General features: G+C 42.0%; 2 protein-coding genes across 4 annotated transcripts; one reads left to right on the forward strand and one right to left on the reverse strand.

Annotated features, from left to right (window-relative positions):
- The first annotated feature begins 236 nt into the window (after positions 1–236).
- LOC117255946 (cerebellin-1-like) lies at positions 237–3,581 on the forward strand. 2 transcript variants are annotated; one of them, XM_033625211.2, is made up of 5 exons: positions 237–349; positions 697–810; positions 1,083–1,262; positions 2,786–2,917; positions 3,153–3,581. In XM_033625211.2, the coding sequence occupies exons 2-5, from the start codon at positions 717–719 to the stop codon at positions 3,452–3,454; spliced, it is 708 nt and encodes a 235-aa protein (XP_033481102.1). In that variant the 5' UTR covers positions 237–349; positions 697–716; the 3' UTR covers positions 3,455–3,581. The 2 variants fall into 2 exon arrangements, with proteins under 2 accessions (XP_033481102.1, XP_033481103.1); XM_033625212.2 differs by having other exon boundaries at positions 3,201–3,581.
- An 8,231-nt stretch (positions 3,582–11,812) lies between these two features.
- LOC117256036 (ecto-ADP-ribosyltransferase 5-like) lies at positions 11,813–13,614 on the reverse strand. Of its 2 annotated transcripts, none has more exons than XM_078166739.1 (3): positions 13,547–13,614; positions 13,365–13,462; positions 11,813–12,839 (listed from the first exon to the last, which is right to left on the reverse strand). In XM_078166739.1, exons 2-3 carry the CDS (start codon positions 13,437–13,439, stop codon positions 12,066–12,068), a joined length of 849 nt encoding a protein of 282 aa, XP_078022865.1. In that variant the 5' UTR covers positions 13,440–13,462; positions 13,547–13,614; the 3' UTR covers positions 11,813–12,065. The 2 variants fall into 2 exon arrangements, with proteins under 2 accessions (XP_078022865.1, XP_033481220.2); XM_033625329.2 differs by having other exon boundaries at positions 13,365–13,459; positions 13,547–13,590.
- Between the last annotated feature and the right edge of the window lie 12,156 nt (positions 13,615–25,770).

A 25,770-nucleotide genomic window follows, 5' to 3' on the forward strand; every position in this document is an offset into this window, starting at 1 on the left:
GAGATTTTGATATACACTAGGGAGCTTATCACGATGATCCCTGCTGAAACCTGCCCTCACAGGTCACACCTAGCCCGTGGAGCACGGGGTTGAAAATGCCAATGGGAGGGAAATGAATGAATTAGGGAAAAGACCAGTGGGCTGCCAGCTGACTGGACAGTGGACACAGAGATCTCTCCACCCACTTGGAAATAAAAGTGAAGTTAAAGCTACAAGCCATCATTGTGTGTATTACTGCAAGATCCAAAGACCCTTTTGAGTGTTTATCAGGATAACTGGTGGTTTTAACGCTGGAATATAAGATTTTACGTGGACATACACTGAAGAGGACGTTCTGTGCTGGACTGCAGTGAGTCAAGACATTTGTTACTAAAATGAGGCAAATACAGAGCTACATCTCAATTCTGTTACAGGCTGTTAGTGTGGCACTTTATACAGGCTGTTCTTGTAACATTTAAACATTTGTTTTTAAGCCTTAAAAATGCAAAACATTGCTAAATTTAAATTCCTTCAACAATTAAGAACAGAAACATATCTGCTAATTGAAACATTTTACTTGACAATAAGATTGATGAAGATATTTTTGAAATCCAGTGTTATTATATAACAAATAAACAATAACATTTACCAAAATAAAATTAAAAATTGTGAAGAAGTACTTTCAGCAATGTTCATTCTCACAAGCTCTGTCTTTAGACATTCCCTTGTGTTGTGAGATGAGAGCTGTGGCGTGCACTCTGCTCGTCTTGGGCCTGCTGTGTGACAACGTGAGTGGTGAAGTCACTATCAACAGTCTACGAGTGGCAGCAGGTAAACTAAATTACCTTCAGCTAATGTTCTGAGGACAACCTCACATGTTAAAAACAACTGAGAGGTAGCAAGGCATGTTGGTGCCAATGATACAGTGGAAGAAAGAGACAATCCCACTCAGAGAAAATAAATGTTGACATTTTGTCCCATTTCAGTATTTGGTTTTTGCTTTGAAATATCATTGCAAGAGTCTGCACATATTACATCACGGAAACAGCAGCTAACTTCAAGACTCATAACCTCTTTTCCTCCCCTTTCTTCCACATTTGTAGAAGCATGGGATGGGGAGCTGCCATGCAGAACATGGGACTGTGAGTGTGTGTTCAAGCACCAGCGAGGCTGCTGCTGTGCCAGCCGTGAGCTCCAAGAAGTGAAGGATCAAATGTTGGTGAGAGTGATGGACCTGTCGAGGAGCGTGGCCCAGCTGGGTGGCAGCCTTCTTGAATTCTTAGGTACTTTGGATGATGGACATTAGTAAAAACAGTCCACAATATGAATTTTGGAGACAGATGAAAGAATCATTTACAAATTGCATGTTACATTGACTTTGTAAAAAAAAACTTTTCGAGCATGCCTCCACGGTGAACAGAAAACCCACAAAAGGCGAACAGTAGCAGATCTACACCAAAACATGTATTTCCAAACTCTCACACAACTGGTGCAGTATAATCCAAGACTCATTACTTATGTCGTATACAGACATACAGTACATTTTTACTGCATCATTACATTTTAAAAACAGCTTTGCATGCCTTGGCACATGTGTGTGTGTGTGTGTGTGTGTTTGAACTCATAGTTCAGAGGCACATGCATGCTCAGCCACGCTCAGGGCACACTACTTAAAGGTGGAAGTGTTTTATGTTGTACAGTTTTAGTGAAAATGCACGTGTTTAGGAAGTTCTGAGCATACGACTGGATACATGAGACATGGAGTTGTGTGAGATTATGTAAAAGGACGTTTTGCTTTTTGTTGTTCATAAATGTGGTCCCTAATGACTTAAATTCATAAAGAATTTTTTGACTTTTTTTGATTCTCTTTTCACCGTGGAGGCATGTGACAAAAATGTTTTCTTAATCAATTCAAGGTCACACACTGTGAGTAACTCATATACCGATGGTCATTTTGCAGGTGTAGTATTTTAAGTTTACTTAGAATACAGAAACAGGACCTCTTCCGTTTCAAGTGCCATCTTGGAAGGCAGCCTGCTAGAATTGCTCATCATTGTCTTGTCTCTTTTCTCAGTCATGCCCAACACTACTTCTCATTAATATATCAGATTCAATATAACATTGATTAACAGGCGCAGTCTGTTTTTTTGTTATTTTCGTTCATTTTAGTGACTCTTTTACATCATACTCCTATTGTTACTCTAGTAGGCACTGGTTTTTGCTTTTGCTCCTAGAAAACACTTCCTGTATATTTGTATATTCTGTCAGATATTTAATACTCCATTGTTTTAAGACTGGGCCCAATGAGTGACCCTGACCCGGGGAGCCAACTGGTTATCTGGTTGTTACTGGTTGTGAATTGTTAAAATTGTGGTTACTGCACTTAGTGTTCCTGTAATTTGAAGCATTCTCTGGCACAGGAATTTTCTAAGGGATAAATAAAGTTCTATTGAATTGAACTGAACTTAATTAAACTGAAAACTTGTAGACCTGCTTTGATTTCATCCACACTTGTCGCCATAGTTATGACTCTAAAAATGTAGCTAGGTAGTTTTATGTAGAAGGAAAATATTGTCCTCAATCTTAATCCCACCTACTGAGATCTGATTGGTGAACAGATTCTCTAAATAGCCACTTATGGGCACAACAGCAGACCTATTTGAACAGATCTGAGATGTGCATTGTAACTAACAGGTCTGGAGCTATGCAAGAGAAGTTCTCAGATTTCATTTTGAACAATGTTGAAGACACATCTGACAGTAACAACATGTGTTTTTCCTTCCCTGTTGGCTTGTCTCTGTCTCAGGAGGGATGAGGGTTGCATTCACAGCCTCCATGAGCTTTACAACAAACTGCTTTGGACCTTTCACCAGAAACAGCTCCATCCCTTTTGATGTCGTCACCCTTAACCATGGAAGGGGCTATAACCCCACCCTAGGTAAGTGCATGTGGTATATATATATTCATTCATGTGATGGCTGGATTTATGTCTGGATTATTAGCAACTTTAACCACAGATGAGTCGCAGGATTAGGTGCTTAGTGATTCAAAGAGAAGTAAGCGAGCAATTAATCCCGAGAAATATTGGTTCATCAGTGTAACTCAGTTTACCCAACCAATATTTGTATTATGATTATCATCATTCATTTTAAAAAAATGCATATTTGTTCCAGGTATATTCACAGCTCCTCGTTCTGGACTGTACTCGTTCTCCTTCTCAGTCTATTCTAAGGTTGGTGGGGAAGGCACGAGGATATACTACAAGATGCAACTCATGAAAAACGGGGAGGTGGTGGCATCCACTTGGGAAGACAACAGAGACGACTCAGAAGACAGCAGCACCCAGACATTACTGCTGCCGCTGCAGCAGGGAGGTCAGGTCTATGTAGAGCTGCTGAGTGGCAGGCAGCTATGTGGGAACGTCAAGGGCCTGAACACCTTCGCTGGCTCCTTGATTCACCCCACTCTGGCCTAACACTGATTTATTTCACTGTGGACTAATATGTCTGCCTCATTTGGTGTCTCAAAAGTAATGCTGTAATTATTACAGGGTAATGCCTTATATGTAACTGCACTGTGTGGCCTTTTTAAAAAACTTTAATAAAAATGCATGAATAAAAGCATTTCTGAAACTTTATTTATATTTTTGTTTAATATGGGTCCTAGGCCTTTTTTGGGGTATTTTTACTGCCTTTACTTTTAAGCTGATATCACAGTCATTATAAAGGCTACATACACATGCTATATCTTGTTTGTTTTTTCAGGACAATCTGGGCTAACCAGATTTGCTATCATTCCATGTCCTTCTATGTGCCTGTATTTTATATTAATTTTTATATCAATGAAAAAAACAAATCAGTGTTACTAAATTCTTACATTTTTACATATATCTCACCATAGCAAGTTGGAAGAAGACATATTCTGCCATATATGAAGAGGGGAGACTCTCTGGAATCTGGCAATATAAGAACCATGATGCTGGGACATTCTGTCACTTCACAGCTGTCCAAAACATGTGATTTGTGCCAGGCGGACATGATTGCCAGCATTATTTAATTATTGCAAGAAATTCCATTGACTGATTCACAAGTCAAAAATGTGTTTTATCTGAAGGAAACATGCAATATTCACATCTAAGATAATAGAAAAATGGTCAACCAAGTGCAGTGATGTCCTCCAAGATAATATTTGTTTTTCAGTTTCAGTTATATATTGGGGGGACATTTTGGGCATTGGGGGGGACATGTCCCCCTCAATGTATATGGTGACTACTGCCCTGTCACGCATGCATAATTAGGCCTCAGTTGTCTGGGTATGCAAAGGTGAAGTGGCTGGTCTTGTCATACAAATACTTGTCATACAAGACAGGGAGAAACACACGCAAGCCTAAGATGTGGTAAGATACGATATTCCTCACTATATGAAGTGACTGATAAAAAGATCTGTATTATGGATTGTAAAGAAATTCATCAGGTTTTAATTTTGTAGACAATTGATCTTTAATTATAGCATGATGGGATGACAGCACAATGATGTGTGTGGTATCACATGAAAGCTCTGCTCCTGCACTTTCATGTGATATGTGTGGCATTTCTGTGCGAGCCTGCGTTCTCGAGTAATCCAAGAGTAATGTGTGTGCAAAGCTGTATGAAAGCTCTGTTATACATCATTTTAGTGTAACTTTAGACTACCGACAAGTGCTTGGTCTTGTCGGAAAGCTACGGTTCTGCTGTGTCACTTGATATGTGTGGCTTCTCACTATGACGCGGAGAAAATCAGTACAGAAGAACAGATGTGAATTTGGACGCACTATGCGTTGTTCAGGCCCATAGGGTTAAAGAATGGTCAAAGTACAGGGTAATGTCTAAAATACTGAATGAATGGTACCACACAAAGCCCTATCTGTTGGTGTTTAAGTAATTGCCTCTTGGGTACTACTTCACACTCCAGAGCTATGTCAACAACTATCAACTGAAAACTGCAGATCTTGATATTTTAACAATTGTGTCTTGTGAGACTAGCCTAAGGGCCTTCAGTCTACTATGATCCAGGACTCTATTGATATTTTGCTTCTCCTAATTGTTTATGGATTGAGTTATTATTCTGCCATGCTTTCATGTGCAGTGTAAACATAATAATGTTAGCTAACAGCATTAGCCTACCTCCACTCCTCTGCAGCAGGTAAATCCGCTGTGGGAACAGCAGTTGTCTTTAGGAAAATAAACTCTGGATTTCTTCTCTTCTTTGACAGACAGTAGTCATCCCGGTGGTCACTGCGGACCTGCAGGTCTTCATACACAGTGTATGGACAGGAGTGTTAGGATCCATTTGTAGCGCAACTAGCCAAAACCTTAGCACGTCGTCGTTATCCAACAAAGTCTATGACACCTATTTGAAGTGACATCTGGTGTGCTTTGTTTGGCCTGCTGCCCCTGTGACCTGGCCTCAGATGAGCAGATGAGGATGGATGGATAGATGGATGGAACCCTCAGCAGCTGAAATAAATAAAGGCTCACTCCACTATTTGAGAATTTACTGTATTCAATTTAGACCACTGGCTCCATGGTAGTTTGCTGTTTGCAAATTATTATACCAGCTCACATTTTGAAGCAATCAAAGGCAGATGCATGTAGAGTAGCTAGCTTACAGCTAGCTGGCTAACCTCAGCTCAGGTTACGGTTGGCTCTTTGGCCGCTCATATGATTTACCTCAAATGAGACAAGAATAGAAATAAACTACCGCAGCCCTTGACCCTACGGCATACCCTGAGTTAGATTTAGTAGAAAAGTTTGTAATAAAACATTCGAATGGCATAAGGGCTATGACACTTCTAGTGCGTCACTTTCTCGTGCTTCCACTCCAGAGATTGAGAGCGTAAACGTAACCATAAAAAACTCACTACAGCTGAACTCAAGGCAAGAGCATCTTCAATACTCCTGCCAGTTTCACAGATGATGCATGGAGGAGAGAGGGGGAGAGACCCTGCCCTGATGGCAGAAGAGCCATAGGCTGCAATTGCTCCGTATATCCTGGGACTGAATTACAATAATATATTTTTCTCTTTTTCACTGATGATCTGAAAAGTCACTCAATCTAGTGAGAAGTCACCTAGATGGCAGCACTGTGCAAACCCCAGCTCCAGGCTTCAGAACTGGCTGGTGGCTATGGTGGCAGCGTCGGTCTAACTCTTGTAGCTTCAGCAACTGAAAGTTGGATTATTTGACAGGGACCCCAGGAGGTTCACCATGCTGGGATTGGACTCCTGGTGCTCGGGTACTAGGTCTTGTGCAGGCTGAGTTCAAATTTTACAGGACCCTAAGTAAAGGTCCATCTCCGCTGGGCCGCCATTTCAAAATGTATGTAACAGTAACAGAAATATGTGGACTTTGTTGTAGGTGCCAGTTGTTTGTTGACATTTGTGGACTTCATTTTTTAGCTAATGTTAGCTATTGTTGCACATTGTTAGCGCTGTAGAGGAGCTGAGAGAGACAAGGCATAATGTCACATCCTTTGAATTTTCCCAGAATATTCATCCAGAGTCTTCAGACAAAAACAGAGTTTGAGCAAAGAGACTGATGTCCCAAAAACAAAAGTCAGCGCTGTTGTAAAATAAAAATTACATAACATATGTCCGTCTGTGTCGTTCTGACAATACTCACTTGACGTATTTACAAGCTACATACTTATTTTTACTCAACACGTTTTCAGAACCTAATCAAGTACTTTTGATATTTGATATTTTTAATATATATGGTAATTTTAGCATAAGCAAGTTTTTATTTATCCCAGAATGCCCCACTTACCCTGGAATCTACAGACAGCACCCAGCAAAAGGGCAAACACAGAGGAGCAAAGATCAGCATGTTCATCACTGCAGTAAGGAAAAAAGCCTCTCACTTTCAGACACACATACATGTACTTTACACAAAATGTGTTTTACATCGAGCAAAATAGACAACATTATACTGTATGTATTTTAATCATAAATATGCCAAACATTTGACAGCTATACGCATCTGTTTGGATTTAACATGTGTTTGGGATCTGTATATATGATAAATGAACTGTATGAATTGTTTAGGCAAGCTTTTTTTTGCATGTGCAAAAGATGGAGGGTGTGTTATGAGCATTCTGTGGCTGCTAAAGGAAATAGTGTTGATTTTACCGATGAAATGACATGTTTCCTGTCATGTGGTTCATGGTCTAAGGGCTCAGATGGGCTTACGAATCATTGTGTTACAAACCATTTTAATGCAGAACCATCCACATTTTACCCACTAGATAAAAGCAGTGGCATATTAAAGCACCACATGCAGAATTTCTTTATGATTACAATATGTAGGTCTGAAGCTTACAACTCTAAATGATTTGAATCAAACAAACTGCAAACCTTATTCATTTTAATGCCAGTTACAGTAGCAGTGTCAATAAGTGTTTAAACAGCTAGGACCATTAGTGCTTTTTTATAAGTTGCCAGTGCAAAACAGAGGATAAAGGCAGATTTCCCAGTCATCTGAACCCCCGGTGTATGTAGCAATGACAACAGTCCCAGAATACACTGAACTGATATCTTCATCACGATGCAGGCTTTAAAAAACTATGATGGTGGTTTTATATGTCGGAGGCCATTAACATAAAATCACCCTCACTGCCATCAGAAAACTATTCCTCATCACAAACACAAACCAACAAACAAACATAAAAACAGTCCAGTGGTACTACTCAGTTTACAATTGTGACAGTGATGCAAAGCTGCCCCTTACTTTTCTTTTGTCTAGCATAAAAAAAACACATATGTAATACTGTAATACAATGTAATGTATGTGCGTGTGTGTGTGTGTGTGTGTGTGTGTGTGTGTGTGTGTGTGTTGACTTCCCTGGCACAGTGTGTGTTTATTTTGACCACGTTTCTTGCTTTTGTGTCTACATGTAATTGCAATTTCAGAACCAGGCCACTGAATGAATATATTTGTTTTTGTTCCGCATTTGGGTTTACAGTGATGAGGATGAGGATTATGAGCCACGCCTTGCCAGTGACCTACCCTGGAAATCCAGAATTCTTGTTAGAGCACAATTTGAATTTGCTCAGCAAGTCACTCTGGCAATCAGTAATGATGCTCATTACCTATGCCGTTGGAGCTGAGCTGCACCAGTCACATTGGTTTATCTGATATAGGCGGGCCAGAGGCGAGCTAAACAGATGACGACAGCGCTGCAACGACGAAGTCCGGAATCAGTCAGTAAACATTGCAAGATGGCTACGGATGAACAGCATTTGTTTGAAACAGCTTTGGCCGCTACAATGAACGAGTTAGACTTGGCTTTTTCTCTAAAAGAGGAACAGAAGATGGAGCTCGAGTCTTTCCTTTGCAAGAAGGACGTTTTTGCTGTTTTGCCGACCGGATACGGCAACAGTCTAATCTGCCAGTTAGCTCCGCTGGTAGCTAAGCGTATACGTCACCCCGTGTATTGTTCTGATTGGTCGTAGTGTTATCCAGTTGCATGCAGTGATATTTTCAAATGCATGCTTGGTGCCGCCCCTCGAGCTGGGCCATTTGCATTACTCATAGCCAGACCCTAAATCTTTCTAGATTTGGGTCTGGATTTCCAGGCTAACAGTGACCCAGGACCTTCAACATCAACACAGCAAACAAAAGCTGGGAGACAGTTGGCTCCTGAGGGGTATTTCAGAAGGCGGGTTTAGTGAAAACTCTGAGTATGTTAACCCTGAAATGAGGGAAACTCTGGGTTTTCAGTTCCAGACAGAGATGTAAGTCACACTCTGAGTCAATCACCATGGCAACTGACTCTGTGAACCTAACCTGCTCGCTGGCAGGTTTTCTATAAGAAACCCTGAGTTCACCCTGTCTCCTCCCTACTGCCGAGCCTGAAGCAAGCTGGCAGACAGACATGGGTTGTTGTATGTAGGAAATCCGATCGATACCGAAGCAGAATTAATTCACAATGCCTTACGCCAGGAGAGGATCTTCAGACCCCGTTTAGATGTGCTGTCATTCCCCAATGAATATCTGTTTGAATGGTACTGTTTTTCATTGGACTCAATCATTTACCTGCCACTCATATCAAATCTGACACACCACAGACGTGCGCTCTCATCAGAACGGTAGCTTTTTATATGATATTGGTGATGCAGAACACATTTGAGAGGCCATGGTGTCTAGAGCTGTCAGAAAGTTGACACTAGCTCTGAAACACCTGCTGCCCATAATGGTGGTGTTCCCTGGACACAAACCTCTTAGGAACATAAAAGAGGAATTCCACAGGATTGCATGTAGCCGATGTAGAAATCAGTTTATATATATATTCTGTATTCTATATTATATTTAATATTATGTTAGAGACATTCTACTGCAACCTCAGACTGAGATCAGTAATTAGCTATTATTTTACAGGGCTTCCCAGCGTCTCAGGGTGAATAGATGGCACCCAAACACCCATCACTGCTCCAGCCGAAAATGAGGGGGACTATGTTAATAGGAAGTCCTTCCACAGCATTAATGTTCAGGTACATTAACTAGCCTTTTATCTTAAAGTGACAGACTATACATCACAACATACTACAACTAACATGTAGGCCTATGCTGTTAAATTAATGGACTAGTGCATTCAAACTTACACGTTGGCTCATATTCACTGTAGGCGTTCATGAGCACCTCCAGTTCCACAGGTGTAAAATAAGTTGATCGCCTTTTCTCTGCGGTTGCCATGGTGAATCGAGGTATCAGGGCTCCATTGATGATGGCTTTTTATTGTGGTTGTGCATGCGCTTAACTCAAGGTGTACCTTCTCAGAGTTGATTGAACTAATTCAAATCAGCTGTTCTGGAACCGGATACTCAGAGTTTCCCATCTCAGGGTAAGTCAACTCAGAGTTCAGGATTAGACTCTGAGTTTGTTGAACCTCTTACCTGGAATACCCCCCAGGAGTTTTACAACCCCCGCAGTTAACACCTCAGTCATGCCCAGCAGCCCCTCCCCCCACCACTCAGTGGAAGAGAGGACGCTCCTCTCTGGGAACTTCTCCTCCAGCTAGCAAAAGGCCTGGAAAAAGGAGGTTGACACCTACAGAGAGTGAGGAGGAGGACAGGTGGCATGACAGAGAGAAGGAGGACATCGAACCTGACCCTCCCAGATACATGCCGGCCAGGAACCCTGGACCCACATTTGACACCACCACAGCATGGTCTCCCATCTTCCATCTTTTCTTCTCTGCTTCTGTTGTCAGAAAAATAATTGAAAAACAAATGCCAACGCTGCCAAAAGAAAGCAAGCCGGGATGCGTTTCAAGTGGGAAGTGCTCACAGTGAAGGACTTTTATACATTTTTAGCTTTAGCTCATTTTCACTGGCCTTGTGACAGTCCACCACAGGTCAGATTACTGGATGAAGAAATGGCCGTACACCTTCCCCTTCCCCAGTGAAAAGATGTCATGGGACTGCTTTGAGGCAATTTTGTGGTCACTTCATCAACCCAAAAGAAGATGAAGAAAATGCAAAGAAAAGGAACACTGCTGGGTATGACAGACGTTTCAAGATAGAGCCCCTGTACACAGAGATGGTGTACGCCCAAAGCCCATTTCCAGCCATACAATAATCTGTCCATTGATGAGCGGATGGTCGCCAGCAAAGCCCACATCAGTATGAAGCAGTATATAAAGGACAAGCCCACAAAGTCGGGATACAAACTTTTTTAAATACATATCCCCTAGATATTTTTGTGTGTGCTTTAAGTTAAAAAATAAAATCAATAATTCCAACATACCGGATGTCCATAATTCAATCCTTCATTGGAATGGGGTGTACACAGGTCTTTGTGAAACTGTGAAACTCTTCACTGCTTTTATTCTAAGTTCTGCCTCAGTATGTTCAAGAAAATAAAATACATTACCTTTATTTAAAGGCAGAATGAGCAGGATTTTCCTTAAAAATGATGTATAGACAAATATTAAAATACCCTCTCAATCATTATTCAAGGTGTATGGTGATGTGTGTATCTGCAGGGATCCCACTCTCTGCCTATATTTTCTTATTTTGCTGGGTGTCTGTCTTTGGGCAGTGGTGCATTCTCCCCTGAACCAATAACAGTATACATAGTGTCAGGGAGGGACTCTATAAAAAAAGTAGCAATCAGGTGTTAGATCATAAACAGCATCCAAGAGGAGTCGTTGAGCTGGGGAGGAGGGGCTAACTTTGAATTGTGGTGTGAGCATACAGCGAGGAGTACAGCGCTGCACTGGTTGACAGGCATTTTCTCACAGCCACCAAGTTTATTTCCTCAGCTGCACTGGTTTGATATTTCGGTGACTCATCATGCACCCCAGCTGGAGGAGATGCACAGTATTCAGTAGGTGTAGCGATGCCAAAACAGTGGGTCTGCAATCTTACCCTGCAATCCATTGCAAGTTGGAATTCCCAGCCACCAATATAAATGCATTATTAAATATTTAAAATTATGATTATATTACAGAATTATCATCATTTTTAAGCTCCCTTTCCAGGTCATTTCCTCAACTTTTTTTGTCCTTTTTTTAAATTTATTTTTTACTACTTTTTTATTTTTATTTATTTATTTATTTATTTATTTATTTTTTACTAATTTCTTGTGTTCAATTTTCTGGGTAATTTTGCCTTCTTCCCATGTTTTTGAAAGAAACCAAGCCAATTTGCTCAGGTTTCAAAGGGTTAATTCTGATGAAATCCAGAATTGTGCAGGAAAGAGAGGCGTATTAAACAGTAAATGATATTAACCTTTATCAGCTTGTTGGTAAATAATCCACTGCTGCTCATCAAGGAAGACAAAACAAATGTTGATGTTTAAAAAATGTATTTATTTCATTCAGAAAAAACAAATATTTGTTTCACATAGAAATGCTGATAAATGCAAGAACACATAAAAAAAAGCCTTTTAGAAACTGTAAAAAGTTGTTGCACAGTATGCTGGGGAAGTATGAAAACTTGAGTCCACAATAATCAAAGAGCCTCCAAGCCTGAATTTAGGGATTGAGGAGAATGTACCAATATATTGTAATGAGCTCGGATTTTAGAAGGGTTATGTGGACTTTTACTTTTACTTAAAGTTAAAGAAACCTTTGGTCTTTAATTTGGTACACAGCATGCAGTTTAAATTGCTTTGAAGCCCTACACTTTGCAGGATATACACAACCTCACAGTCTTCTAGACCTTTTACAGATGCATTCCTCTTTATCCCAGTTATCTTGAAAATCTCATAGGGGGGGATGACCACCTCTTCCTCTTTCTTTCCTAAGTGTGGATATTTTTTCAGGTAAGCACCTGAACAGGTCGTAATTTTAAAGCAGGTCTTCCAACCAAATTGGGACAGTGCTGGATCTTTAGAGCTGGAGGTAAAGGAACCAAACCGAATCATTTGGTTGACATTGCCAGTAAACACAACTTTGCTTCTGCGGTACGTAATGTGACAGTTATTATTTTCACTGAGAATCTTTACAGCCGATGTCAGCCAGAATTGTAAGGAGTGAAATGGAAAGGAGGTGCCATAGACTTTTCTGTTGGTCCGGACTGCATCATTGAACATCTGATAAAACCCTTTATAACCAGATGTATAAACACAGATTGCCTGCATGTGCTCTTTAGTTAAAGCCTCATCCCCTGTGTCTTTATTTTTGAGATTACGATTGGCACAGCTTTCTGCCTTTTTCCAGACGTCTTTAAATATTCCCTTGTTCTCCTTTTGAAAGTATTTGTCCTTGACCATTTTTGCCATTGTCTCGTTGCAGCCAAAGTACATGTCATCCACAGCATCTTCAACCATGCTCATTTGGATGCCTGAGTTTGCCTCTGGTAGACTGACGATAAAACTGATCTAGAGGGGAGGGTATGAAAAGATGAGAGGAAAGGTCATGAATTTGATGCAGTTTGTACCACTGTGCATGAGTGTCTGTAGAGAAATCTGGGCTAAGGAAAAATAAGATAGATTTTCATTGTTCCCAGGGCAAATTTGTCTCCACGGAATGTGCATTTTACATTTACACGCAACGTACAACATAAATAACATGCATAACAACAAACTCACTTGCATAGTTTGATAAAGTTCAGCATACTTTTTGATGACTAATGCCTTTGAAGCTAAGACATTCAGTATAACTGAAAACCACCAGGTCCCGTTGTGAATATCATTGTCCTTGACACTACCATATAGCATATATCATACTGCTAGTCATGGGCTCCCAGATTAGTTCCTGGATTGTTCATGTGCTTGATCGATAAAACAAGAACATTTAATGTTGAACCTTTTTCTGACTTGAAGTTTTCAAATCAGCATCCAGGGTAAGCAACACCAGAGATATTCACAATGTTTAGATTTAACCAGGTGGAGTAAACCACTCACCTTCTTCGAGCCTACAGGCAGCATCCAGCAAAGGAACAAACACAGTGTAGCACAAGTCAGCGTGTTACCCTTCATCACTGCAGGTGGGCAAACAGCTTCTGAATTTACACACACATAACATAAAAATGCAGAAGATGATAGTTGTCCCATAATCTTTCATAGTCATAAAGTTTTGAGCTCACCAGTTTTTCAGAGAAGAATGCGTTGACGACCCCTCAGATCAAAAGTTTTGACCAGACAGTGAATTTCCGAGACTTATATAGCCAGTCCCAAACTGCTCACCAAATATCAAATACAAACCCCCCCCCCAACACACACACACACACACACACACACACACACACACAAAGACAAACAGTTTGCAGATGCACTTTCACACTTAACTCCTCTGAATGTGCATGTGTGGAAATGTGGTTTACTTTTACCAGACAAAGAAATGGGCCGTTGCCGTTTCACCTTGACTCACTAACCACTGGTAAAACCTCAAGCTCCATGTCTGATTTCAGAGACATCAGTGAGGGCAAGGTGCAACTGCAGGCATGTTATCAGTCAAGCCAATTTACTCAGAGCCATAGGCTGTTTTGTTAATTACAATGCCAATTAGCAGTTTCTGTCACTGTCCACGCAAGTAGTATACTATTAATGTTGTCAATGCAAACAACAGTCTGTTTAAAGGGAACAATCTTAAAATCCATCACAGCCTAGACAAACTCTAACTGACTCTAATTGAGGGTTCAGCATTTTAAATGCCAAAGCAACAGAACTGAGGTCACAATTTTTGTAATATGGTACTAGCAAACATTATGCATAATCACAAAACTGATACACAGTATGTCGCAGATGTCACTCAGAGCCCACTTACAGACACCATCAGTCTAAATAACTCATTGCAATTTGCAGTCAGTTGTTACCCACCCTGAATATTAAGCATTCCCTAATTTTTCAGAGTTCTTTGCAATAATGTCATTGGTAGTTTGTTCCTTCTTCTATGCAATAAACAAATAAAATATGCAAACACAGAAGAGGGGTCAGAAAGTTCTGCTTCACAGGTGAAACTACTGTACATCTTAAGTACAGAAAATGGGAGAAGTCGTTATCCATTTGACTGGTAGTCTACCTAAGTTTGACCAGTGATTTCACGAGCCTTTCAGCTTGTGATAAGAGATGGGACCTCTTGTATGTGAAAGTTCTGAGCCAATATATAAATAAATAAATAAATAAATATAGACTTAAAGGACACATTGTACGTGTCATTTGTCTTGGCCGTAATTTCCTGTTAGAGGCCACAAGCTGCAAAACCCATGTGTGAAATGTGTGGGCTCACACAAAATTGCAAATGTGCTTGTGCAAAGAAGACTGTGAGGTTGTGAAGACCCTGCCTATAGAGAACATCTTTTTAACAAGGAAACATTCATAATGATTCTATCTGAAAACTGATATTGTGAGAGCTTATATGTACAAACATGGAGCATAAGTGGTCAGTGGTTCTGCGAAGTGCATTGAGTATGAATATTAGATTAAACATGGTGAAATAGTGTATAGTGGAAGAGGAGGGTGTATGTGTGTGTGTGTGTGTGTGTGTGTGTGCGTGCATGTACTGCCGTTGTGCACTGACTCAAAGGGGAGTCGCACATTTTCAAAATTCATATGTAATTTCCATGGTCTAAGACGGTCCAAAAATATTAGTAAATATGAACAACTCTCTCCCAAATCCCAAAACTACAGTGTTAAAACTCAAAATTTTTAAAGTCTGGAGCTGCTCCATAGGTAATGAATTGGGAAAGATGTTATGGATGACACTGACAGCACCCAGGGGAACATTCTGAGTATATGCAGGGGCGTAGCACCAAAATGCTGGGCCCTATGCATAAGCAGTCTCCATGGACCTCAGGCCCTCCAGCTCCCTCTCTTAATCCATCACTATCTCATGCAATTTTTTATTTTCTATTTTTTTTTGCTTATAGCCTAAAACAGGCTACTTCATAGTCGTGTTGCTAAGCTCCTTTCAGTTGAAACTGCTTGAAATGATTGCTCAGAAGACCTTTAAGTTTCCACTATATAAACTCACCTTGTCTCACGTTCTCAGTAACACAGGAGATGATGAGGGACCTGCTGCTCCTCCACTCTTTGTGCCTGTCTGGCTGTTTCTGGTAAGTGGTGCATACAGCATTGACATAGCCTCCTAATCTGCTCATAGTATACATTATTAACCTTATGTGACAGACATCTGCCTTTTTCCAGGACTCTTTTGAAAATGTCTTTTTGAAGATCATATATTGTTTTTTATTAAGAAAGAATTTTATTTGGCCAGAACCGGCTTACACAGATCTGGTAAACTTCTCTCTGACTACACAACAGTCCCAGATCATTTTTCATTTTCAAACTTAGTAGTTATCAGCCAACCAACACTGACTGAAGTGACATCACTTGGTCAGTTTGACAGAGACACTGGACTCTTTTGCATCCCTTTTAGGGCTGTCCCAAACAATTATTTTTTTAGCGAATGATCTAGCGATTATTTTTTTGATTAAAGCTACTCTAACCTTCCTTGCATTTCACACAGCACTTAGAAAAAATCTGAATACAATACCAGAGTAGAGACACACATTGGTCAAGAAGGTTGGTCAAGTGCCCTCTAGTGGTGGGATGGCGCATTGCATATGCGACCAGGAATTCCATAATAGGAGCATCAGTGACCCGTTCACAGGTAAATATGAACACATAGTGGTCATTAATTGCTGTGTCATGAATGACTGCTGTTTTAATAATGATATACTTTCAAGTGGTTCCACAACTCTCTCAATGGCTAATGTGTTAAGCAAGTTTGCGTGCTAAATTTACTTGTGTTTGTGTTACTCTGTCATTTTCTTTATTATTGGCCCTTCATCTCAATATTAATTCATTGTTAAGATAACATTACCGTTAATGTTACTTGCATGAAGTGATGTGGTAACAAGGGATATTTTCATTGATTTTATTAATGTGCCAAGACTGTGTGTCAACATTTAGGCTGGGTTCACAGCTAATACCGACTCAATATCAACTCCAAGTTGGCTGCTAGCTCATGCAATAAAGTGCATATTAAAAATAACTTGGTAATTGCAAAATTGCTGTTTTCTTTCATCCAACCACAATACGGTTGCTCCAGTCCTAGTCAGTCCTGTGAACAATCCCTCCTTCATGTGCATGTGCGGATCATCAACGTTTGAATATAATGTGCAAGCAACATGTCTAGAAGGAAAGAGGAAACAAAGTTGGCTTGCTCAACAGTGGAGCGACCATTTCATACAGGATTTGTGCATTTCAGTATTATGGAGTATGACCTGTAAACAGGTCTAAATGTCCAAAGTATTGAATTTCTCCTTAGCCTGATTTTTCAACCATAATACTGATAATGTACCACCAATGTGAAGTGGTTGGGCTGGGCTTAATTTGCCTGTTTAATCATAACATTAGCATTATTTTATATATGGACCATTACCAAGAGCCAGTGCCAGGTCAGAGCCTATAGAAATGCCGTCCTTATAACAGCTCAAAGTGAAAAAAGAGGTCAGAATGATTCAGGCTCGACAGTGTTTTCAGTTCAGTATCTCTGATGTACCACCCCAGCCTCCATTAATGCCATGCCAGCTAACATTAATATAGCAGGTCAGTTCAAGTTTGAGTTTGAACCAGGAACTGGAGATGTAAGCTGAGGTCAAGAACCAGGAGGCAGATGTGCAGGAGAAAATCAAGGAAGATGATCCACTGGGTGCTGTTGAGGGGAAGCTGCAGGGGTGCTGACAGTGCATGAGAACTCCTGAGAGAACTACGAAAATAATCAAAACTTGTGTTGGAGGTCCTTTTGAGGTCATCACTAAACCTGAACTTTGGAGCTCTCTCCTGTTGGACTGCAGGTCCTTAATTTAGTTTTTAGTATGTCACTTCATTTCATAATTTGTATGTTTTTGGCATGTTTTATGTCTGCATGTTGTGTCTGTTTTGCTGCCTTTTATTTGTTTTTTTTGTCTTTAATTGTGAAGCACTTTGTGACACCTGCTCTACACACACAAGACACAGAACATCAGGAGAACCCCAAACTGTGATTTCTATATCATGAAACTACATCTGATCTGAATGACGCTATATTTGGAATTCCTTTTGTCCTTATTTTATCAGGAAGATAAATGTTTGACCTTCTGGAAAGGGGCTGCAGGCAATCGAAAACAAAATCAATTTCTAATCAACTTTATAACATTTACCACTGCAAAATCAATGGATTACTATACGAATCTGTTATTAATACTTCATTAACATGTTTTATAATTGCAGATGACTGATGAGCTTTTGCTGATGGCTTATTGGGAACTGAAACTCAAGACTCTTTGTAGTGACATACTAACTGTAGACAGTAGACACTGATGACTTGTAAGAAAGTGACAGACAAACAAGCATTTTCAAACCAATTCAAGCCAAATTTACTGATGTAGAGCCAAATCATGATAAAATCTCTGGACACATTCATACAGAGCAGGGCGGATATCTCTGCACGGGGAAATGAAATAAGTTTTTTCTGTTAGAAAATGTTGGGGGATAGAATTGTCCTCGCAGCCCTTAATAAGCTCCTGGAAGTCTGTTAAGTCCAACAGGGCCTGCAGAAAAGCACAAAGAGTTTGCACTTTACACATTATTTTTAGATATTCAGTTACACAGATATATAGCATCCCTGTCTCCACTTGAGAACATCTAAAGGTTTAATAATGTCTAACATGCATTCAAAAATCAGGTTAACTGGAAATTCATGGTTTAGACACTAAAGGCCCGTTTCCACTGAAGAAGTTCCTGGTACTATTTGGGGGGCAGGAACTTTACAGGAACTCCCTCTCGCTCGGCTCTCTCAACCGCCGTGTCTCCACTGAGAGAGCGGAGTAGGAGGAAGTTTCCTGTAAAGTTACGGGCTCTGGATGTGACGTAATCGTTGCGCGACCATTTTGACCGGGGCGACGTAGGGACGTTGTTAGCTGTTAGCCGATAGCGGTGTCTGTAATAACTCAGTAAATGGCCCGTGAAAAAAATATTTTTTCCAGCGGACGTCTTAGTTACAACATGATTGAGCTAACTGGAGTAGTTTCATGTCGTATCCGACAAGGGGAGGCTTTTAACAGATGCTGTTGTGAGCTGTCCCTGTCAGCTGCAGCCACTACTGATGCTTTCTAGACATTGTGATTTCCCATAACTGAATAAATACCACACATAGCAACATAAAACTGCTTTGCTAGCTCAATCATGTTGTAACTAAGATATCCGCTGGAAAAAATATTTTTTTCATGGGCCATTTAGTGAGTATTTTTTACATGGTGGCGGAAGCTATATGAACGAGCTAACCCTTGTCGGCTGAGTTTTAAAAATGCCGGCTATTTTGTAGCTTTCTGTTCACGTCACATCCCTCCTTGAGTATATCCAATCAGCACCAAGTAATCCCCAAGCCCCAGCCAGGAGTCTTTCGGGGCTGTTCTGAGTACCTACCCCGAAACAGGGACTTGTTTAGCCCCTGTAAAAGTTCCGGAACTCTGTCCTTAGGGGGTTCCTGCGGTGGAGACACGCACCAGCGGCCCCGGCCCCGTAAAATTACCCCGAAGTTCCTGCGGTGGAAACGGGCCTTTAAGACACTACCAAATATCCCACAGTGTTATGCACCAGCCTGATCCACAGGACCATGAGCTCAAACCAGTTGGCAGAAGAAAAGCTCGTTCTGGTGGATGAAGTTCAGCATCTTGGCACGTCAGATTTCTGTTGATGGCTGGGTGCTCTTTCACACAACATTTGGAAATACCTGTTAGAGGAAGAAGATGATGTCAACTGAATGTAACAGAAAGGTGGCTTTAATTTATCAGCCCAGGTATGCTATTATTACACAATTATGATTGTCTATCTTACCTGAAAGGTTATATTTATGAGTGCATCTCTGCTCTTTGGTCCCTGGTGCATCTCTGGTCCCTGGTCAGCTGAGGTCTTCACATGGGAAACGGGCAGGATTCAGCAGCGTAGATTTCTGGATGATGTTGTAAATTAATTCTGGCCACATTTCTCTGCAAGAATCTGCAGGTGGAGTTGGTCGTACTAGAGGTCTCTGGCAGAGGGTGTAGATGGAGGTTTGGCCAAACTGTCTGCAAGAATATGCAGGTGGAGGCCATGGGTGCATGCTGCTGGCAGAGGCTCAATTTGAGGTTTTGTCAACCTGTCTGTCAAAATCTGCAGGTAGACGAGGCGGCAGCAGGTTTCCTGACAGAGGCTGTAGATGGAGGTATGGAAATACCTGTTAGAGGAAGAAGATGATGTCAAGTGAATGTAACAGAAATGTGGCTTTAACGTATCAGCCCAGGTATGGTATTATTACACAGCTATGATTGTCTATCTTACCTGAAAGGTTATATTTATGAGTGCATCTCTGCTCTTTGGTCCCTGGTGCATCTCTGGTCCCTGGTCAGCTGAGGTCTTCACATGGCAAACGAGCAGGATTCAGCAGTGTAGATTTCTGGATGATGTTATAAATGAATTCTGGCCACATTTCCACACATTAGTTGGAGGTTTGGCCAAGCTGTTTGTCAGGATCTGCAGGTGGAGGTGTCATTGCTGCAGGCTGTTGCAGAGGCTGGAGATGGAGGTTTGGCGAAGCTGTCTTTCAAAACTGGCAGAGACTATAAATGGAGGAGCCGAGCTGCCAGAATCTGCAGGTGGAGGCGGCAGCTGCAGGTTGATGGGAGGGGCTCTAGTTGGAGGTTTGGCAAAGCTGTCTGTCAGAATCTGCAGGAAGAGGTGGTGGCTGCAGGTTGCTGACAGCGATTGTTGTTGCAGGTCAGGCCACAGCTGTCTGCAAGAACCTGCAGGTGGAGGTGGCAGAGGTGCATGTTACTGATAGAGGCTGTAGTTTGACGTTTGGCCAAGCTGTCTTTCAAAGCCTGCAGGTGGCGGTAGCCTCGACAGAGGCTCTAGTTTGAGGTTTGTCAAGCTGTCTGTCAGAATCTGCAGGTGGAGGTGGCAGCTGCAGACTGCTGACAGAGGCTGTAGATGGAGGAGCCGAGCTGTCTGCCACAATCTGCCAGTGTGGAAATACCTGTTAGAGGAAGAAAATGATGTCAACTGAATGTAACATAAAGGTGGCGTTAATTTATCAGCCCAGGTATGCTATTATTACACAGTTATGATTGTCTATCTTACCTGAAAGGTTATATTTATGAGTGCATCACTGCTCTTTGGTCCCTGGTGCATCTCTGGTCCCTGGTCAGCTGAGGTCCTCACATGGCAAGGGGACAGAATTCAGCAGAGGCTGTAGATGGAGGCTTGGCTAAGCTCTCTGCCAGAATATGCAGGGGGAGGCTGCAGCTGCATGTTGCTGGCCAAGGCTTAGTCGTAGGTTTTGCCAAGCTGTCTGTCAGAACTTGCAGGTGGAGGCGGCTGTAGATGCAGGCTGCAGAGGCTGTAGATGGAGGAACTGAACCCTCTGCCAGAATCTGCAGGTGGAGGTGGTGGCTGCAGGTTGATGGCAGAGGCTTAGTTTGAGGTGTGGCCAAGCTGTCTGTCAGAATCTGCAGGTGGAGGTGGGGGCTGCAGGTTTCTGACAGAGGCTGTAGCTGGAGGAGATGAGCTGTCTGCCAAAATCTGCAGGTGGAGGCAGAGGCCGCAGGTTGATGGCAGGGGTTCTAGCGGGAGGTTTGGCAAAGCTGTCTGTCAGAATCTGCAGGTGGTGGTGGTGGCTGCAGATTGTTGACAGAGGCTGTAGATGGAGGAGCTGAGCTGTCTAGAAGAATCTGCAGGTGGAGGTGGCAGCTGCAGGTTGCTGAAAGAGGCTGTTGTTGGAGGTTTGCAAGAACCTGCAGGTGACACCTGCAGATTTAGACAGACAGTTTGGCCAAACCTCCAACTAGAGCCTCTGTCAGTAGTCTGCTGTTGATGCAGGTTTGGCCAATTATTCATCTACAGCATCATCCAGAAATCTACGCTGCTGAATCCTGTCCTTTTGCCATGTGAAGACCTCAGCTGACCAGGGACCAGAGATGCACCAGGGACCAAAGAGCAGAGATGCACTCATAAATATAACCTTTCAGGTAAGATAGACAATCATAACTGTGTAATAACAGCATACCTGGGCTGATAAATCAAAGCCACATTTCTGTTACATTCACTTGACATCATCTTCTTCCTCTAACAGGTATTTCCACACTGGCAGATTGTGGCAGACAGCTCAGCTCCTCCATCCACAGCCTCTGTCAGTAGCCTGCAGCCACTGCCTCCACCTGCAGATTCTGACAGACAGCTTAGCCAAACCTCCATCTACAGCCTCTGTCAGCAACTTGCAGCCACTGCCTCCACCTCCAGATTCTGACAGACAGGCAGATTCTGGCAGACAGCTCAGCTCCTCTATCTACAGCCACCGTCAAGAACCTGCAGCCGCCACCTCCACCTGCAGATTCTGACAGACAGGTTGGCCAAACCTCCATCTACAGCCTCTGCCAGCAACATGCAGCCACCACCTTGACCTGCAGATCCTTAAAGACAGCTCAGCTCCTCCATCCACAACCTCTGTCAGTAGCCTGCAGCCACTGCCTCCACCTGCAGATTCTGACAGACAGCTTAGCCAAATCTCCATCTACAGCCTCTGCCAGCAACATGCAGCCACCACCTCGACCTGCAGATCCTTGAAGACAGCTCAGTTCCTCCATCTACAGCCTCTGCAGCCTCCATCTACAGCTACTGTCAGGAACATGCAGCCTCCTCCACCTGCAGATTATAGCAAGGCAAGGCAAGGCAGGTTTATTTGTAGAGCGCAATTCGTACACAAAGTAATTCAAAGTGCTTTACAGAACAAGAAAATGCATTAAAATCACAATACAAAATAAAAATATAAATAATCATTATGAAATGAACTTTAAAAGAGAAGAGTGCAGATAAGATCCTTTCAGTCATATGCACAGTGAAATAGAGCTGTTTTGAGCCTAGATTTGAACATTGTCAGAGTAGAGGCCTGTCTCACATCTTCAGAAAGACTGTTCCAGATTTTAGCTGCATAAAACTGGAATCCTGATTCCCTATGTTTAGTCTGGGCACCAGCAGGAGGCCGGTCCCTGAGGTCCTCAGAGTCCGAGATGGTTCATATGGCACTAACATGTCAGAGATGTACTTTGGTGCTAGGCCGTGGAGAGACTTGTACACAAGCAGAGCTGCTTTAAAGTCTATTCTCTGAGCCACAGGAAGCCAGTGTAGAGACCTGAGCACAGGACTAATGTGCTCGTACTTCCTGGTTCTGGTCAGGACCCGAGCAGCAGCATTCTGGATGTACTGCAGCTGTCTTACGGCCCGTTTGGAGAGGCCAGTGAGCAGGCCATTACAGTAGTCTAACCTACTAGAGACAAATGCATGGATCAGTCTCTCCAAGTCAGGTTTAGACACTATACCTTTGATTTTGGCAATGTTTTTTAGATGGTAAAAAGCTGCTGATGTTATTGATTTGATGTGGCTGTTAAAGTTCAAGTCTGAGTCCATTATTACCCCAAGATTTCTAACCTGATTTGTAGGTTTTAGAGACAGAGACTGGAGGTGACTGCTGACACTTTCTCTTTGTTTCTGTGGACCAAATACGATGACTTCAGTCTTGTCTGAATTTAGCTGGAAAAAGTTGTTTTGCATCCACACACTGACCTGTTGGATGCAGTGACAGAGTGAATCCACTGGTCCATATTCACCTGCTGTCAGTGAGACATAGATCTGAGTGTCGTCTGCATATTTGTGGTAGGACACATTATTACTTTGTATTAACTGGCCTAAAGGCAGCATGTAGAGATTGAACAGAAGGGGTCCCAGGATTGACCCTTGGGGCACCCCACAGGTCAAGGCCATGTGGTCTGAGACACAGTTACCAATTTCAACAAAGTACTTCCTGTCTTCTAGATAGGACTTCAACCAATTTAGGGCAGTGCCAGAGATGCCCACCCAGTCCTCTAGTCTCTGTGAAAGGATCTCATGATCGACAGTGTCAAAAGCAGCACTCAGATCTAGCAGGACTAAAACTGAGACTTTGCCTGCGTCAGTGTTCAGGCGGATGTCATTTGTCACCGTAATAAGAGCGGTCTCAGTGCTGTGATGGGGTCTAAAACCTGACTGGAAAACATCAAAGGAGTTGTTCTTTAGGAGAAAGTCAGTAAGCTGTTGGTAAACAACTTTCTCAAGGACTTTGCCTAAAAACGGCAGATTTGAAATGGGCCGGTAGTTGTTCAGTACTGTGGCATCAAGACTGCTCTTCTTTAGGAGAGGCTTTATGACCGCAGTTTTCAAGGCCTTTGGGAATGTTCCAGATTGTAGTCACATGTTAACTATGTGAGTGAGTGGTGGTAACAAACTGCTCAGCACAGACTTTAGAAATCTAGTGGGTAACACATTGAGGCAGCATGTAGACGAACTCAGACTGGTGATGATCTCTTGGACAGTTTTGTCAGACACTGCTTCGAGGTCCATCTGCTGGGCTGCAGAAAAAAAAGATTTTGACATTTTGGACGCTTTAGTTAGCCTGAGTGATCCTTGAGTCTCTGGTGAGTGGCAGTCCACTCTCTCTTTTTCTCCTGCATTAATGCAGGAAACAAACAAACAATTACAATAACAACAACAACAACAACAATAAAACAGTAAAAACAATGGGTTGACTTTGACACAGCTTTCTTTGTTTCTGTTTTTCCAACAACAATAAAACAGTAAAAACAGTGGAGAGTAAAAGAGTAGAGAACAGGCAAAGTAGGATAGCAGGCCTGTGATTGGTTAGAACACCTGTAGGTTTTGTGTAGCAGGATGGAGCTGTGGCGGTACTTTGTCACATGAACCTCTTGTCAGAAAGTGCTATAGTCTGCAGGTTCTAGCAGAATCTGACAGGCGCAGCGAAAGCTGCCGCGGACAAGTAAGATTAGATATGACGGACGGCATGCCACAGAGTGTTTGTGATGTCTGCTGAAGACCTGCCAGGTGAAAGTAATGAACTGTGAAGAGACAGAAAGCTTGATGTTTGGTTTCAAATTTGCTGAGAGAAATAAAGGTTCATTTTAATGTAGCAGGTGCAACAGTGTGCTGGTGCTGCCTTACAATTAAGCATGCAATAAACACTAAAACTTAATATTCAGAATTAGGCATTTACCTTCCCCCGGGGTTAGGGTTAGGCATAGGAGGGGAAGTGTTTAGGGTTAGGGTCAAAGGATTATTTCCAGTGTTCACAAGACACTGGAAGCATATTCTGGGGTTATTAAGTCATGAATTCACAATCAGAATATCAATAAATTTTGCCAATAATTTTGACAAATAACATAAATGCATTCTGTCTGCATCAGACCAGGACACAGTATAAATACAAAGCAGGACACAGTACTCAATAATAATGAATAAGCTGTAAGTCAAATTAAAATAGATAAAATGTACAATATATGTATATATATATATATATATATATATATATTTGCAGATGCTGTTGACTATTTTGTGGAAGTGCGCCGCATCCAATCAAGGTGAGCGAATGAATAAATAAATAGGAGTAAAATATATCAAAAAACAAAATAAACATAGATATATAAACACATGAATTAATAAAGTCCATCCACAAGAATACATGAGACACCACAGTATGTGATAATTGCGTTACTCAAACACAACCTATGTGCAGAGGTCAGCGCCACAGGAGAGCGTTAGCTTAGGGCTAGAGGGTTGTTGTGATCCATGTTCACTTGTCTCCATCTAGTGGACAAAACCAGCCATTGCACCCACCTTAGGCAGGAACAGCAATCATTAGTCCTACACTTACAAACCATTAATTGGTGACTCTAAATTGACCGTAGGTGTGAATGTGAGTGTGAATGGTCGTCTGCCTCTATGTGTTAGCCATGCCATAGTCTGGCAGCCTGTCCAAGGTGTACCCTGCCTCTTACCCAGTGTCAGCTGGGATAGGCTCCAGCCCCTCAAGCGACCCTCAAAGCAATTAGGAAAATGGATGGATGGATACTTTACTGTTTCTCATCTGGTTGGTTTTGTCTCCTACAACAGCACATTGGCTCCTTGATCCACATGGCAACCATCCAGTAGAGAGACAAGACTTGCTATGAACTGTATGGCATATGGGCACTACATGCAGTTTGTTACAGTACCTGTGTTTGTCGGTGCATCAGTTGCTGCACCACAAGGTCTATATTAATGATGGGACTGAAGTAGAGAGAGCCAAGTAGAAGAGGCAGTTGCACACAAACTGAGGGGCAAAAGGCAACATAAGGGCAAAGGCAAAGCCCTAATCCTCCACAGGTGGTTCCACATCTTGCGCAGCAAAGACCTGACGAAAGTGGAAGATGCAAGTTAGAGCACCCAGCCTCGTCCACCTCAGGAACTGACCTACCTGTAAAGCCCA

This window comes from Epinephelus lanceolatus, chromosome 3 (genome assembly GCF_041903045.1).
Source record: "Epinephelus lanceolatus isolate andai-2023 chromosome 3, ASM4190304v1, whole genome shotgun sequence".
NCBI lineage: Eukaryota > Metazoa > Chordata > Actinopteri > Perciformes > Serranidae > Epinephelus > Epinephelus lanceolatus.

Coding starts and splice junctions, on each gene's coding strand:
- LOC117256036 (XM_078166739.1), bottom strand. CDS start 13,439: ATGAAGGGTAACACGCTGACTTGTGCTACACTGTGTTTGTTCCTTTGC. Junction 12,840..13,364: donor TGCCTGTAGGCTCGAAGAAG/GTGAGTGGTTTA, acceptor CCTCCCCTCTAG/ATCAGTTTTATCGTCAGTCT.
- LOC117255946 (XM_033625211.2), top strand. CDS start 717: ATGAGAGCTGTGGCGTGCACTCTGCTCGTCTTGGGCCTGCTGTGTGAC. Junction 811..1,082: donor CAGTCTACGAGTGGCAGCAG/GTAAACTAAATT, acceptor CCACATTTGTAG/AAGCATGGGATGGGGAGCTG. Junction 2,918..3,152: donor GGGCTATAACCCCACCCTAG/GTAAGTGCATGT, acceptor TATTTGTTCCAG/GTATATTCACAGCTCCTCGT.